We start from the raw sequence: 17,774 nt of genomic DNA on the forward strand, positions 1-17,774 counted from the left end.
ATCCTCCTGCCCAGCCAAGGAACCTTCTGACATATCTGATTTGACTCCTCATTTCCTTGAGGGATATATCAGCCTTCCTGAGTATTCTAGTTGAAAGCTCTTAGCCAGAACACAGCAGTGCTGGCTATTCCACCCTGATCCAGAAGCCAATAGATCAGCATACTAGTTGTGAGACATCCAATGCACCTACAAAAGCAGTGAGCCCCTGACCTCCAGAATAAGAAGTAGGACTTGTCCACATCCACCTAGCACAGGGCAGCATAAAGTTTCTCCATGATTATCTGAGAAAAATTATGTGAGATGGATTGCTTTTGGAGAACAGCTCATTACTTATGATAAGCAATGCCCAAGAGAAATATAAAAAAGCCATTTTACTGTATATAATCTCATTAAACCAAGTCTAAAATCAGGACCAGAAAAAGAGGTTAGGAAGTTTACAGGTGAGTACAAACAGGCCCATTGCTTAGCGATAGAAGTCCCTCTCCTGAGCCTGAAGAGGACCATATTGAATGGCCTCCCCCTCCTTGACCTTGAGCCCTGCCCTACTCTTGTGTTTATCCAGATTTACAACTTTATATATATAGCTTTTTATTTACCAGATATATTCATGGGTAATTTTACAGCATTGACAACTTTAAACCTTTTGTTCCAATCTTTCCCCTCCTTCCCCCCGCCCCCTCCCCAGATGGCAGGTTAAATATGTTAATGTATAAATTAAATACAATATATGTATACATGTCCAAACAGTTATTTTGCTGTACAAAAAGAATCAGACTTTGAAATAGTGTACAATTAGCTTGTGAAGGAAATCAAAAATGCAGGTGGACAAAAATAGAGAGATTGAGAATTCTACATAGTGGTTCACAGTCATCTCCCACAGTTCTTTTGCTGGGTGTAGCTGGTTCAATTCGTTATTGCTCTATTGGAACTGATTTGGTTCATCTCATTGTTGAAGATGGTGACGTCAATCAGAATTGATCATCATATAATATTGTTGTTGAAGTATATAATGACGTCTTGGTCCTGCTCATTTCACTCAGCATCAGTTCATGTAAGTCTCTCCAGGCCTTTCTGAAATCATCCTGTCGGTCATTTCTCACAGAACAATAATATTGCACTAATATTCATATAACACAATTGATTCAGCCGATCTCCAGTTGATGGGCATCCACTCAGTTTCCAGTTTCTGGCCACTACAAAAGGGCTGCCACAAACATTCTTGCACATACAGGTCCCTTTCCCTTCTTAACATCTCTTTGGGATCTAAGCCCAGCAGTAATGCTGCTGGGTCAAAGGGTATGGACAGTTTGATCACTTTGGGGGCATAGTTCCAGATGGCTCTCCAGAATGGCTGGATTCTTTCACAACTCCACCAACAATGTATGAGTGTCCCAGTTTTCCCACAGCCCCTCCAACATTCTGCATTATCTTTCCTTGTCATTATAGCCAATCTGACAGGTGTGTAGTAGTATCTCACAGTTGTCTTAATTTGCATTTCTCTGATTAATAATGACTTAGAGCATCTTTTCATATGGCTAGAAATAATTTCAATTTCTTCGTCTGAGGATTTGACCATTTCGGATTTACAATTTTTCAAAGGCTCTCCTAACATAAAACCCAAAAATGAAATAAGAATTAAAGAAATGCAGAATCAGAAATACAAAACAAAGACAACAGTGACACCTAGTGAGAAAAAGCTAAGAATTGAGGAAATGCAGAATCAGAAATCCAAAACAAGGTATTGATTGGCTCACAGTCTCCTAAGGATGAAAGACATGTTCAAGACCAATTCAGAATAATCTTGGTAACGAATGCAGGGAACAGGAAGAAGGCATCAGGAACTGTCCTGTTTGGGACTGTTACGATAGATACATTGTTGGTGCTAGTTACTGCTATTCATGATTCTGCATGATATTGTTACCGCTGGTTACTGCTGTTCATGATTCCACACAACCGGTACATTGTTACTACTACTTGCTGCTATTCATGATTCTGCATGATAGATATATTGTTACCATTAGTTGCTGCTATTTACGACTCTGTTATTGTTACTATTAGTCACTGGTTAAAGTTAATGTCAAACCAAAATGTCTATATAACCCGGGAATGTACATAGTGCCATCTGGAGAGAGCCGGTGGTATTGCAACACTAGATTACTGTAACAGGCTGAAACTGAGTAGGTGCATTGGAATCAGACAACCGAGCAAGTAAGGCTAATTTCCGACTGGACAATACTCTATTAGCTTATGCTTAGAAAATGGCCCTTCCCACTATTCTGTGCTGGCTTGATCTTTTGGTGTATACCAAAAGAGGGATTAGGGGGTGGAGTAAGCAAGCCGGAGTCACTTTGGCGGTAGAAAAGGAGAAGGAAGATTGTGGAGACCCTGCATCCATTTCCTTCACTTCTACCCCTAAAGACCAAGAATAAAGACCAAGGATTTTTGCTTATACTGATTCCAGCTGATTCTAAGGCATCCAGGGTGTTAACATGATCCTCACAGATTACTTCTGGTTTTAATGGAACACTAGTTTAATCCTGGTATTAATGTAACACTAGTTTAAAATCTGGCCTCAGAGAGGGGATTGTGGTAACTAAATATGGATCACAACACAGTTTTTGCACTTCTGTTATTTGCATTTTGTTTTCTTTTTCATTTTTTTCTTTTTGATGTGATTTTTCTTGTGCCCCATGATAATTGTGATATATATATATATATAAAAGAATTGTACATGTTTAACATATATTGGATTACTTGCTGTCTGAGAGATGGGAGGGAGAGAGAAAAATTGGAACACAAAGTTTTGCAAGGGTAAACGTTGAAAAGTATCTGTGCATATGTTTTGAGAATAAAAAGCTTTATTTTAAAAAAAGAATTTTGGCTATACTGTTAATAAATTTATATCGATTGTGGGAATAGAAGGAATGTCACAAGAGGTTCCCCTTTTAACCCCATAAGTGGATTCATTTTTATCTGTATTGCATTCCTTTCTGTGGATAATATGCCAGGTAATCTACTGGGAAGAGACCTTCTGTGTAAATTTCATATTACTATTTCATGTCTCCCAGATAAGACTCTAACCCTCCAGGTTGGATAATCCAGCTCCTTTGTTTTCAATATAATTTGATATCCTCGTTGTTTAACCTCATGAGCAACTGTTTTTCCTATGATTTTTACACAAAATGATCATAACAGTGACTCTATTATTCCTTCTGATACCTCATGTTCTTTGTGGGCCACTTCCTGTACTGATGTGGGTCTTTGGAACTGATGCGGGCGTAGCACTCCCGACTCCCGATTCCTTGTACCTTTGATTTACAAGATCTGGTCAAAACCCCAAGGGGAGAGATCAGTATCTGAGCCAGTTTGGGCTTCTACCCAGCCCCCCCCCCCCACCGGATCTGAGATGGCTTGGATAACCCAACCCCCAACTATCTGAAAAGCCTGCCAAATATCTGGCCTTCCAGAAATCAGCCCATAGGCATCTTGAAGCAGATTAAAGAGCCAAGGTGGAATCATCTTTTGTCAGAGAGTTGAAAGATGCCAGCCAAGTTGCTTTGCATCAGAGACCCTCTGTCGGGCTGCTTTCAGCATATATCTTCCTCTATCTAATGCCTTTTACTCACCAGACCTAACCTTGCTTCCAAACCTTGCAATAGACATCTTTTTACCCATCTAGGTTTTCGGCCTGTAAATTCATTTACAGGGGACTCTCGCCGCCAGTAGACCTGATTTAACTTTATATCCTTGCGCCAAATCCTAAGGAGTTGCAGGGGAGCTCCATGTGACTCCCTGTACCCCAATCCTGCCACTAGACCTCAATTAATCCTATTGAGGTATATAGCTCATTATTAGGTATTTACCTCATCATGTTACTTCATCAGAATCAGCAGTCCCAATTACTCTTACTACCAAAGGGAGGCCACCTCCAGCCATGCCTTAGTATCTCTTGAGTAAGGAGGCTGTTGAAGGGTTTAGTCCTATCATTAATTCATTAATGTAACAAAGGATTGTTATGATTCCACATAAATCTCCCTGTCACACTTTTTTTTTTAATTTTTTTTATTATATATATATATATATATATATATTTTATAATATTATCCCTTGTATTCATTTTTCCAAATTACCACCCCTCCCTTATTCCCTCCCCCCGACGACAGGCAATACCATACATTTTACATGTGTTACAATATAGTCTAAGTACAATACATGTGTGTGAATATCATTTTCTTGTTGCACAATAAACATTAGAATCCGAAGGTACATGCAACCTGGGCAGACAGATATTAGTGCTAACAATTTACATTCCCCTCCCAGTGTTTCTTCTCTGGGTGTATCTACCTCTGTCCATCATTGATCAACTGGAAGTGAGTTGGATCTTCTTTATGTTGAAGATTTCCACTTCCATCAGAATACATCCTCATACAGTATCGTTGTTGAAGTATACAGTGATCTTCTGGTTCTGCTCATTTCACTCAGCATCAGTTGATTTAAGTCTCTCCAACCCTCTCTGTATTCCTCCTGCTGGTCATTTCTTACTGAGCAATAATATTCCATAACTTTCATATACCACAATTTACCCAACCATTCTCCAACTGATGGACATCCATTCATCTTCCAGTTTCTAGCTACAACAAAAAGAGCTGCCACAAACATTTTGGCACATATATGTCTCTTTCCGCTCTTTAGTATTTCTTTGGGATATAATCCCAGTAGTAGCGCTGCTGGGTCAAAGGGTATGCACAGTTTGATAACTTTTTGGGCATAATTCCAGATTGCTCTCCAGAATGGCTGGATTCTTTCACAACTCCACCAGCAATGTATTAGTGTCCCAATTTCCCCACATCCCCTCCAACATTTGTCATTATTTGTTCCTGTCATCTTAGCCAATCTCCCTGTCACACTCTTAACAGCATGTTAAGAAACCCATACCAGGTCCTGATGGAAGGCCTGTTTATATATCTATTCAAGATTTACATGTCATTAAGGTACATGTTGACCTAGACGTCCTGTGGAGCCTAACTCTGCCGCCACTGTCTCTTCTATTCCTCATGATGTTACCTGTTTTACAGGAACTGATTTCTGGGCTGCACTTTTCAGTATTCCTATAAGCCCAGAGTAAAGATAGCTGTTCCCCTTTACTTTACAACCAACAAGAGCATGGATATCTCAGTTCTATGTTGCCCTGAGTTAGCAACAGTCTGGGCTCAGGCCCAGGGTCAGAATCAAGACTCCTAGGTCCTGGCCCCACCTTTCATCCACACCCATATTCTAAATTAGGCAGGGTTCATGCTGGGGCAAAGCTCAGTTTAGTTTTCAGGGTCTTAAAAGCCTTGGCCTGATCAGAGTCATATTCAAGGGGAAGAGAATCATAAAAGGCCTTGGCAATAATCCCAGTTAAGCATCCAGATTCTACAAACTCCAGCCATGTTCAGGAAAAAACACAGCTTTTTCTTAGAGGCAGATTCAGGGAGTGACAGCCCAAATACTTACCAAAATGACCTGCTATGTGAGCTTCACACAAAGAAACTATATGGCCCCTGAAGAACAGGAAGTTAAGGGTTTTTATGGTAGCAGCCAGAGAAGCCTTTCCAGTTGGGCTGCATATCAAGACATCATCCACATACTGGATAAAGCTGCTGTTAAGCACCTCCAAATCTCCTAAATAGTTTTGGTTTTTTTGCTGAGGCATTTGAGTTAAGTAACTTGCCCAAGGTCACACAGCTAGGAAGTATTAAGTGTCTGAGACTAGATTTGAACTCAGGTACTTCTGACTTCAGGGCTAGTGCTCTACCCACTGCAGCACCTAGCTGCCCCCAAATCTCAAATCTTGAGCCAGTGCTTGTCCAAATATGGGGGGGGGGGGGGCTGTCAGGCAAGCCTTGAGATAGGACTGCCCATGCTAATTAGTGGTGATTGCTCCTCTTGATTTGCCCATTCAGAGGGAGAAAGAAATTGTGGGTCTTTATGCTGTGGTATGCAAAAGAAAACATCTTTAAGCTCTAAAGAAGAAAAGCATTGTGTGTTCTGGCACACTTGTATTGTGTTAATGGCTTTTACCAACCATTTGCTCTGATTATAGAAATTTGCTATAAGAGAAAAAAGAAGGGATGTGATGATAAAAGTACTGACAACCAATCACGCAGTAACAATTCCACCTCCTAACCATGATGTAATGGGACTTAGTGTCTCCCTGATCTTTGGGGATGAGTGGGCCTGGGTTAGAAAAATCCTCAATCTTAATTCCTCCCACTCTGGCAAAATTCTGAAAATGATCTCTACCCTCCCAACTGGTTCCCATGGGAAACTCCCACCTCCAATTGATCTGGGAATCACTTTGGCCTGGGAAACAAGCACCGCCCTTATTGATTTGGAAATTAATCCCTCAAATTTCTCCTGAGCTATAAATTATTGTTCTGTAAGAAATGACCAACAGGATGAATACAGAGAGGTTTGGAGAGACTTACATCAACTGATGCTGAGGGAAGTGAGCAGAACCAGAAGATCACGGTACACTTCAACAACAATGCTGTATGAGGATGTATTCTGATGGAAGTGGATATCTTCAACAAAGAGAAGATCCAACTCACTTCCAGTTGATCAATGATGGACAGAAACAGCTACACCCAGAGAAGGAACACTGGGAAGTGAATGTAAATTGTTAGCACTATTGTCTATCTACCCAGGTTACTTATACCTTCGGAATCCAATTCTTAACGTGCAACAAGAAAATTGGATTTACACACTTATATTGTATCTAGGTTATACTGTAACATATGTAATATGTATGGGATGGTCTGTTATCTAAGGAAGGGAGTAGAGGGAGGGAGGGATAAATTTGGAAAAATGAATACAAGGGATAATATTATAAAATAAATTACTCATGAATCTATCCTGTCAAAAAAATTTTTATAATTTTAAAATTAATTTTAAAAAAAGAAAGCTAATTAAAACCAAAACTCTGTACCCCAATCTTTGCTATCTTCCTAATCAGGAAGGTGCCCACTTAAAGAGCTTCTCAGTGAAAATAAACCCATTTTTGCCAAATCTCACGTGGAGACGGGACTGCGAATTCTTTTATAAAACTTGTGACATCCGCTTGGGGACCCTCATAGCTGTGAGGGTATATCACCCCTCAACAGTCAGATTCTGTAATAATCACATGGGAAGCAAAGAAACAGAACTCAGAAATTGAGTCAGAAGGATCTGACCTTGAGCAGAGGCTAGGGTAGTCCTCCCAGGTTTTACCCAGATAAGATGTCCACCTAGGACAGTTCAGGAGGGCATCCCTCTGAGTAACTTATGCTATTGCTGCCATGGTGGGTCACTGACTTAATGATCCACAGGCAATGATACCCAAATTCAAAACAGAAAATCTCTTGGGACGGTAACTGATATTCTTTTATCTTTAATAGTAAATTCTACTAAGCACAACTTAGGGCTAGATACATTCTTGCTAAAAGTTTACTCAGACTCCCACCCACAGGACATTTTGTTTCCTTTTCTTTTCCTCCAGTTTACACTCATCTTGATACAAGGATCACTCATTACATAGGCTTACAGATTCTTAGCAAACACATTCATTGTTTAGGAACTATACATCCTAAACAGGCTCATTTCTCAGGGCTGATGATCTTCCTTACCCTGATGGTGTCAAGAAAACTGTCAAGCTTACAAAGTAAGGGGGAGGGGGGTTCACAGCAAATGCAGGGCAGGGGCTGAGCTTGCTGTTGCTGACCCCAGGCATTCTTAGTGTTTGAGTGGCCTGTGCTGTTTAATATCCCCTGTTTGTGAAGGGGAAAAGGTGCTGTACCTTCTCATACTTGAAGGAGAACTGTTAAGGCTTTTACCTCATCCTTCTTGTTCTATCAACAATTACCAATTTTAGGTTTAACATGATGACAATCACTCCAAATAATTTACCAGTTTCAGAATTTTTGTAATAGCCAAATAGTCTTAGCTGTAATTTTCTCCCAATTTCCTAAGTTACATTTACAAAGTATTATAAAATGGAATTAGCAAGGCTAAATAAACTTTCCATCTTCTTTTAGTTGTTCAGTTTATTCTGTCTCTAAACTGTTACAGTTTTGGGGAGTTTTTAGGGAGGATTTCTATTCCCTCAGATAAGCTTCTCTTTTAATTTAGGGAGAAAACAAGACAATTCTTGAAACTGAGATTATAAGGTTTTTTAACTTGACTTAACTTTAGTTCATGAGATTCCCTAAATTCTAATTAAATGTTCTAGACCCATTGAATTGCCATTTGGTTATTGTCCAGTTCACACAAACCGTTTCTCTTTTGTGAGCCAGGGAAGAATTAAATGCTACTGTTTACTGACAGGGCCCTCAGAAATCTGATTTTAGATGGTTCAAAAGCAGGCTGTTTATTGGCAAAGTTGTAAAAGTAGCAGTGAACTGCCTTTTTTTCTAAAGTTCCCAAACTCTTTAATCTTCTGTTAACACTCTCAGTACAAATAGATTGCAATTTCCATATCCCTGTAGTGGGCTTTGATTAGAGCTTCTTTAAAATTGCTCTTCAGAACTAGGAGATCATTATACACTTCCACAACAATACTATATGAGGATGTATTCTGATGGGAGTGGATATCTTCAACATAGAGAAGAGCTAATCCAATTCCAATTGATCAAGGATGGACAGAATCAACTACACCCAGAGAAGGAACACTGGGAAATGAGTGTAAACTGTTATTTTTACCTTCCGAATCCAACAACATAACACAACAACATAATTCGGTTCTGCACATATATATTGTACCAAGCATATACTATAAGATATTTCATATGTATGGGAGTGCCTGCCATCTAGGGGAGGGGGTGGAGGGAAGGAGGGGAAAATTTGGAACAGAAGGGAGTACAAGGGATAATGTTGTAAAAAATTACCTAAGCATATGTACTGTCAAAAAATGTTATAATTATTCCAGATTGTTCTCCAGAATGGTTGGATTCTTTCACAACTCCACCAACAATGCATCAGTGTCCCAGTTTTCCCATATTCCCTCCAACATTCATCATTATTTGTTCTTGTCATCTTAGCCAATTTGACAGGTGTGTAATGATATCTCAGAGTTGTCTTAATTTGCATTTCTCTGATCAATACTGATCTGGAACACTCTTTCATATTAGTGGAAATAGTTTCAATTTCATCATCTGAAAATTGTCTGTTCATATCCTGTGACCATTTATCAGTTGGAGAATGACTTGATTTCTTATAAATTAGAGTCAATTTTCTATATATTTTGGAGATGAGGCCTTTATCAGAACCTTTAACTGTAAAAATGTTTTCCCAATTTGTTACTTCCCTTCTAATCTTGTTTGCATTAGTTTTGTTTGTACAAAAGCTTTTTAATTTGATGTAATCAAATTTTTCTATTTTGTGATCAATAATGATCTCTAGTTCTCCTTTGAACACAAATTCCTTCCTCCTCCACAAGTCTGAGAGGTAAACCATCCCATGTTCCTCCAATTTATTTATGATCTTGTTCTTTATGCCTAAATCATGGACCCATTTTGATCATGCCCAAAAAGTGATCAAACTGTGCATCCCCTTTGATCCAGCAGTGCTACTACTGGGCTTATATCCCAAGGAAATACTAAAGAAGGGAAAGGGACCTGAATGTGCCAAAATGTTTGTGGCAGCTCTTTTTGTAGTAGCTAGAAACTGGAAAATGAATGGATGCCCATCAATTGGAGAACAGTTGGGTAAATTATGTTATATGAATGTTATGGAACATTATTGTTCTGTAAGAAATGACCAACAGGGGGAATACAGAGAGGTTTGGAGAGACTTACATCAACTAATGCTGAGGGAAACGAGTAGAACTAGGAGATCATTATACACTTCAACAACAATACAATATGAGGATGTATTCGGATGGAAGTGGATATCTTCAACATGGAGAAAAGCTAATCCAATTCCAATTGATCAATGATGGACAGAATCAGCTACACCCAGAGAAGGAACACTGGGAAATGAGTGTAAACTGTTAGCATTTTTTTGTTTTTCTCCCTAGGTTATTTTATTTTTACCTTCCAAATCCAATCCTTCCTTTGCAACAACAATAACAACAACAACAACAAAATTCGGTTCTGCACATATATGTTGTACCTAAGATATACTATAACATATTTGATATGTATGGGAATGCCTGCCATTTGGGGAGGGGGTGGAGGGAAGGAGGGGGAAAATTGGGAACAGAAGGGAGTACAAGGAATAATGTTGTAAAAAATTACCTAAGCATATGTACTGTCAAAAAATATTATAATTATAAAATTAATTTTTAAAATAAAAAGCACATATATGCATATAATAAACATTTAGTCAATAAAAAATGTTATAATTATAAAATAAATATATTATATATATAAATACAATTGCTCATACTATCATATCTCAAATAACAAATTTCACTAAACTGAGTATATTTTCTTTCTTTTTCTCTCACATCATGTATCTCTGCTGCAGTCAGGGAAGGAGGGAAAGGGGGAGAAAGAGAAAACAACTCTCTTAACCTTATGCATTATTCTCCTAATACCAAGGAGGCCTTAATTTAGGCGAATATGCTTCCACATTACTTTACTCACACACACAAATCATTTATCTCAACACTGGCATTGGATGTTGGTCATATCTTAATAGTTCTCTAAGTTCAGTATGATTGATTTAATCTTATGACAAATAATGGTTTCCTACTGATAGAATGATTGGTTTACACTCAATGTAGAGCATATCAGCCAAGCTCTCTGAACCAAGAGAGAGATTCATTTGCACCTTCAGTCAGCCTCCTGGTGGCTCTCCTAGGGGACTGAGAGAGCTCAGATTCAGAGCTAGGGAAGACAAGTGGACTGGAGGCTGAAGCACAAGCCCTTGGACTCAGATTCATTCATCCCATCTCACACCACCAGGGTGGCAGGACTGTCCTCCTTAGCTTCTCCACTGCAAGCAAGACTCCTGAAGGCCTTGAAGAAAGCTAACCAGGCCCCAGGAAAGAAGAGAAGACTTTGAAAGAGGTATAAAGAATTTGGACTTTAACCCCTGGCTGTTCTTGTGGTGATAACTCTGCTGAAAGGAAGGCTGGCCCGAAGACCTCCACACATACAAAACGATATAAATATGAAACAATTATAATAAAGCAGTTGACATATAGCACTTTTGCAATTGTGATCTTCACACCATTATTTCCTCTCTATGAATCAGAAAACTGAGCAAGGATAAAATAACTTGCCATATATTTCAGGCTAATACATTTCTACAGTTGAAACAGAGAATGGTGGGCTTACCAAATGCAGAGGCTGACTGGCTTTCTCAGCTCACATGGCCATACTGGGTGCTTTCAGGGGCACCTAGATTCTTCTCAGATAGTTCCTGGGCAGAACCTGTTGTATGCTGGGGTTTCTGGCACCAGGATCTCCCCTTGATGGGAGTTTCAGCTGCCAGGGGCAGGTAATGCTGACCATGGGGCCTGACCCCCACTCTGTCCCCACTCCCCCAGGCTAGATCAGCAAGGTATTAGGGCAAGATTGTGCGGTGTCCCCACAGCTGTTGCTGCTTCTTCCATTTCTGCAGGTGGGGCAGAATTTGAGCTTCCCTACAGTTCTTTAGCAGTCTCTTTTCTTAATCTGATCTGCCATGGGAGAAGTCAGCAAACAGAGCATTTGGACTGTATTGATCTTGTTAGCAATTCCCACAAATGAGATGCACTCTGGGAGTGGAGCATACTGAACAATCAGGGTTTGGAGAGGGTCTCTTTAACTCCTTCTGGGTGTTTTCCCAAAGAAGCAGAAGAGACCTCTGGACAAGAGAGGAATCAAGGGTTAGCAAAACGTTGCTATTTACCTAATTGTTTTTTTTCTTTCAGAATGAGGTAAATTCCTGGAATTATCCCCAATGTTTCAGGATTTTTTCTTGTGATCTTAAAATGACTAATTTCCAAACTCCTTAATCGTGGCTTTCCAAACCCTGAGAATCTGCTAATATGTTATTTTAGCAGTTCTATACTTTTAATTAGCTGACTTTGTTTCTGTAGCCTCCAGCTTGGCCAGAAACGGGGCTATAGAAAAAAAAAAAAAAAAAAAAAAAAAAAAAAGTCAGGCATTTTTTCCCTTTTAAGGAGGGAGTCAAGGGGTTAAGACATTTTCCCCAGCATTCTAACTATAGCATAGCACTTTTTTTCTCATTGGCTGAATTTTAAATCTTTCCAGGTAACAGATCGACCTCACAGAACAAACATGACACAGATATTCTGCACAGAGACCCTGACACAAAAATCACATGGAAGAGGGCTGTCCCATCTTTACCAAAAGCCATCCTTACAGCACCTGCCTCTGCTTGTATCCCAAAGAGTGGCAGATGTTTCCTAGCTAGGAAAAAAAAAAAGTTTGCTGAAAATTGCAAGAATTTCCAGTTCTGGGCATTACCAGTCAAGTCATAGAAAATCTGCTGAGTGTCGGGCTCAAGAAGACCCAGAGAAACCTCCTCCCAGTTGCTTGGGGTGTCCCAGCTATGGGACTGAGGGAGAAAAGAATGGGGGACTTACCTTGAGGAGGAGGGGATGAAGCCAGAAAAGACCAGATTCTCCTTGAAGAGGCCACCAAATGTTGAGGTTCAAAAGGAGACCCCAAAATTTGAAGTCACAGACTGATATTTCAAGGTGTCTCAAAAGAATTAGAAGGCTTATAAAGTGGGAAAACATTTTTACATTCAAAGGTCCTGATAATGGCCTCATTTCTAAAAGATAGAGAAAACTGACTCAACTTTATAACACTCCAAGCCATTCTCCAACTGATAAATGGCCAAAGGATGTGAACAGACAATTTTCAGATGAAGAAATTGAAACTATTTGTAGTCATATGAAAAGGTGCTCCAAATCACTAAACATCAGAGAAAGGCAAATTAAAACAACTCTGAGATACCACTACACACCTGTCTAATTGGCTAAGATAATAATTAAAAAAAAACCACAATGATGAATGTTGGAGGGGATGTGGGAAAAGTGGGACACTGATGCATTGTTGGTGGAGTTGTGAAGAAATCCAACCATTCTGGAAAACAATTTGGAACTATACTCAAAAAGTTATCAAACTGTGCATACCCTTTGACCCAGCAGTGCTTCTACTGGGCTTCTATCCCAAAGAGATCATAAAGGAGGGAGGGGGACTCACATGTGCAAAAATGTTTGTGGCAGCCCTTTTTGTGGTGGCAAGAACCTGGAAACTGAGGAGAGGCCCATCAGGTGGAGAATGGCTGAATAAATTATGGTATATGAATGTAAAGGCCTGAAACTCTTAAAAGATATGCTTGAATCAGACAACCCAGCACTTAAGGCTAATTACCCATTGGACAATAACTCTATTAGCATATTTGGAATTTCTCTTCTCTCAGTTAATGCTGACTCAATGCTTGGGGTTAAGAGAATTGTAGGTAAGGATCAGAGGGTGCATTGAGAGAGGCCAGAGAACTTGGCCACAGGAGGATGGGGGAAAAAGTGTGGAGATTCTGTACTCTAGAATGAAGGAAGGATCCTTGGCAAAACTCCTGGCAGTTTTCTCCATCTCCTTCACTTCTCCCCTGAAGACCAAGGACTTTTGCTTATCCTGACTCTGGCTGTTCTTGAAGCCTCCAGGGAGCTAGCCCAGACTTTACATTTTCCTGCCCAATGTGTGAACCAAGGACCCTAATTTCATTGAAGATTCCCAGGTGACCAAGAAAGAGACAAACAGGGAACTTACATTGTTAAGGGCTAAAATAGCAACCTTTTCTAACTGAAATGGGGCAGATATTAGGAAAAGATTCTCCCCCAACCCCAACTCCACTCCCACCTCCTCGCCAAGGGAGCTGTATAGAAAGCATACTTAGGTTGATCAAGAGACAAGGTTTGGTTGTACCTTGGGAGCAGATTGGTGGCCTCTAGGAGACATTAGAATGCAAGTCCCCTTGGTTCTTCAAGGAAGAAGAAATAGAGGCAGATAATTGGAAACTAGTAGGAGATCAACTATGTGAACACTACAAGGATAAAGGTCCTGATTCAATTTCTAAGGAAACAGTCTATATATACAACATTATACAATTGGCCTTAAAGAATCCCACAAGTTATGGAAAAAAGAAAAGTTTTAAGAACAGCCAGATGAGGAAGTGTGAGGGAAAAGAGGAAGACAAAGGACAGATTAATGGCAATATCAACACAAGGCATGAGGACTTAAGTGAACTTGAAGGGCTTGGTGATTCACACTCTCACAGCCCAGCTTCAACTCTGCCTATACCAGAGCAGGTCCTTGACATCCCCCCCGCCCCCCATCAACTTCACCTTCTGGGGGGGAGGGAGGAGGAGGAATGGGAGGGGCCGTGATATCACCAGCACCTCCCCCCCCAGCAGTCACCTTTCCTTATGACTAGATTGCAAAAGGCACTACTTAAAGCCACAGAAGGGCAGAATATAGCTGATTTGAGAGTAGAAATGTTTCCTGTGATTCAACAGTTTAACTCTTCAGGTCAAGAAAGTAGAAGACACACTCCTTTTGATCTAGAAATCCTCAAAGACCTGAAAAAGGCTGGCACATGTCATCTTATGTTATTGTGTTATTACAGAATTTGGCTTCTGAAGTCTTAACCCCTAGGGACTGGAAATCTATAGCAAGGAAATGCTTAAAACCTAGAAAAAACTTCTTGTGGCTTTCTGAATATAGTGAGCTCTGTAGGATACAACCCCAACAAAAGCGTCATAGTGGAGTGAATACTCCAATCACCTATGAACAACTAACAGGGGTAGGTGGTTGTGCAGACATTTCAGTGCAGATTAATTACCCCCTAGCAGCAGATGAGCAAATTGCTGCTGCTGCTATGAAAGCATGGGGTTTTATCCCAGGTAAACAGGACAAAGGAGAATCCTTCAGAAAAACAGCACAAAGGCCAACTGAACCCTTTGCTGATTTTGTGGGTCATTTGCAGACAGCTGTCACATGAACTATTGGTGAAAATGCAGCAACAGAAATTATGATAAGGCAACTTGCTAAAGAAAATGCTAATGAGGTTTGTAAAAGAATTATACTAGGACTATGCAAGGATGCTCCTTTAGAGGAGATCATAAGACACTGTCCAAAGTGGGCACTAATACCTTTTATAGCCAGGCTATGATGCAGACTTCCCAACATCTGAACATAGGAAGAAAATAGGCTGGGAGAACAAGACCCAAAACCCCATGTCCAAAACGCAACAGAGGCTTCCATTGGGCATCCCAATGTAGAGTGATTCAGGAAAACAGAATGAGGGGCCCAGCCCCAGGGCCCCCAGGCAAAAAACACTTGGGGCATGATGGCAGCCAATGCTACACCCAGAGAGCCTTTAAAAGTTCAATACCCAGACATGACCAATCAGCCAGGAAGCAACCTGATGGGAGAAAGGGATTACAATGGGGAGAATAGAGTTGTAGGCAGCTGGGACAACTGAGATTCCCCCTTGAGAGGGGAAATCTGTTCCTCTCCAGCCTATGGATCCTTTGCCTCCAGGCACAATAGGCTGGACCATTTCATCTCCTGAGAGTATTTATAAAACAAAGCTGGGGAATGTGTAGATAATAGTACTTAATATGGTTCTACAAGACTGACACCTACCATGATGTAATTGTAATGGAACAAGTAAACTAGGATAAACTCCCCAAAGGATATTCCCCACTGAGACCAAGGCCCTTCTGAAGGCCTCCATAATGCTAGCCCAGCCCCAGGGGAAGGAGACAGGCCATGAAGGAGACAATAAAGAATTTGGACTTCATCCCTGGCTATTCTCCTGGTGATTACTCTGCTGAAACACAGGTTGGTCTGAAGACCTCCAGAAAGCTAACTAGAACAATACAGGGACTCTCCTGGAGCTCCTGGCCTATCTCTTGGTTTTCAGAGAGGCTTAGAATTAAAGCCCCCCAGGATTAGGTGTGACCTGTTTGTAAGAGCTTTGGCTGTAGTTACCTCTGTGGGTCCCTCTAGGGTGGGAGCAAGAGGATCCAGAGATAAAGACAGGGACTAGAGGCAGGAACTTCACAAAAAGGAGTCACTTTGATTGATTTGCTACCTCCACTGGGACCCAAATGCCAGAAAGAATTGGCCCTGGGAGTCTCAGGTCTTCTCAAGTGAGTGCAGTCCATCCACAGAGCAGAACAACATTACCAGCCACAATCATTTCTGTAGACAGGGAGGATGGGCTGTGGAGCTGGTAGGGCCTGATGTATGGGTCATTACAAAACCAGGGGGAACACAGTAATAACAACCCTGTCCTGGTCAGCTGATTATTTGCACCCCTGGCATGTAGGGCTCCTACACACACACACACACACACACACACACACACACACACACACACACACACTCCTGTTGGGGGTTATTACATTAGAAAGGACTGAGGAACTCCTCCACTTACTTCTCCATTCCCCAGGGATCAGATCTGCTCTCTTTGGGCCCACCCAAAACCTCTTTCCATGCAAAGTCTCTCCTCCTCTTGTTCTCCTGTGGCCTGAAGCTCCTGAAGCATGATTTCTCCAGGATTTATGTAAATAATGTATCTCCAGAGGTCGGCAACATGTCCTCATGAAGCCTCAGCTACTGACTGATCAGAGCTCCTATGTGTATATATGTACATGTGCACACACACACTCACATACTCACAGACACACATTTGTACCACCCAGGATCCACCATCTCACTTTTTCACCTGCTTCCCCTCCACTGAGAACACATAAAGCCAAAATCATTCACTCATGGTCTCGTCTGTCTGAACAATAAAAAGATCCACTTGCTGACGTCCTAAAACATCTCTCTCCTTCTGCACCAGAGTCTGCCATCTTTAAGAGGCAGACAGCATCGGGATTCCTCTTTGTTGTTCCTCAGCAATCCCGGTTGCTCTTTGTGCTAACCCGAGGTCACTGCCATAGTGGGCCCTTACTTTTGTGGCCCTTATTTATCCATGCCTTCCCCATCCATCACACACATAGGTACATTCAACCCACCTGCAGTGCACATGTGTATGTAGACAGCAACTCTGATCAGTGCCTCAGATTCCCTTTGCCCCCTCAAACACAACTATCCGTATTCCTGAACAGCTTTCGACTTTGTTTCACTTGGCACTGAGCCCTCTCTTTACTCCCTCTGCCTCCCTCTTTTTTCTTCTTCTCCCTGTTAACTGGGATTACATTGAACTTCTCCATTCATCCCCCTCTGTCATTTATTCTTCCTTCCTTTGACCAGAAGACTGAGGTTCAGATGTCCCCATCCCCTTGTTTGTAGAGATGTCTACCTGCAGACCCTCCTTGCCAGAAATAACATTTGCTATCCCGCCTTCTCTCCACCCTCTTCTCCCCTTTCCAGTCTCTTCTTAAGATCGTGAAGACATAACAGAACCACTTCCAGCATTATTCTACTTTGAGTCTCTCTGTGAGCCCATATAGGGGAGATAGGGACACCTGTCATCTCACCATATTTGGAAAGAACAAAAACTACCATATAACACAGGTTTCTCCCTTCTGGTATATGATAAGTGTCTGTGGAAACTTGGAGAAAGAGGCAGACATATAATGAGAGAGAACAAAAAAGGGAGAAAGAAGAAAAGAGAGAGAGGAGGAGGAAGAATCAGAGAGAGACGGAAAGACACACAGTATGAGACAGAGAAAGAGAGTGAGGAAAATACAAAGAAAAATAGGGGAGTCAGTAAAACCGAGATGCGGAGAATGAAACAGACGAGAAACAAAAAAAGAGAGAGATGAGAAGCCAGAAAAT

The 17,774-nt window shown here is 41.0% G+C and overlaps 1 protein-coding gene across 1 annotated transcript in view; it reads left to right on the forward strand.

The window, feature by feature from the left end:
- LOC141560054 (zinc finger protein 570-like) overlaps nt 1-11,150 on the forward strand; it is a 34,944-nt gene extending 23,794 nt beyond the window's left edge. The window contains exon 5 of the mRNA XM_074297692.1: nt 10,926-11,150. Within this exon, the coding sequence (XP_074153793.1) occupies nt 10,926-10,948 (23 nt within the window). The 3' untranslated portion in view covers nt 10,949-11,150. The remainder of the gene's footprint in view (nt 1-10,925) is intronic.
- Nucleotides 11,151-17,774: the final 6,624 nt, after the last annotated feature.

Source organism: Sminthopsis crassicaudata, chromosome 3 (genome assembly GCF_048593235.1).
Source record: "Sminthopsis crassicaudata isolate SCR6 chromosome 3, ASM4859323v1, whole genome shotgun sequence".
NCBI lineage: Eukaryota > Metazoa > Chordata > Mammalia > Dasyuromorphia > Dasyuridae > Sminthopsis > Sminthopsis crassicaudata.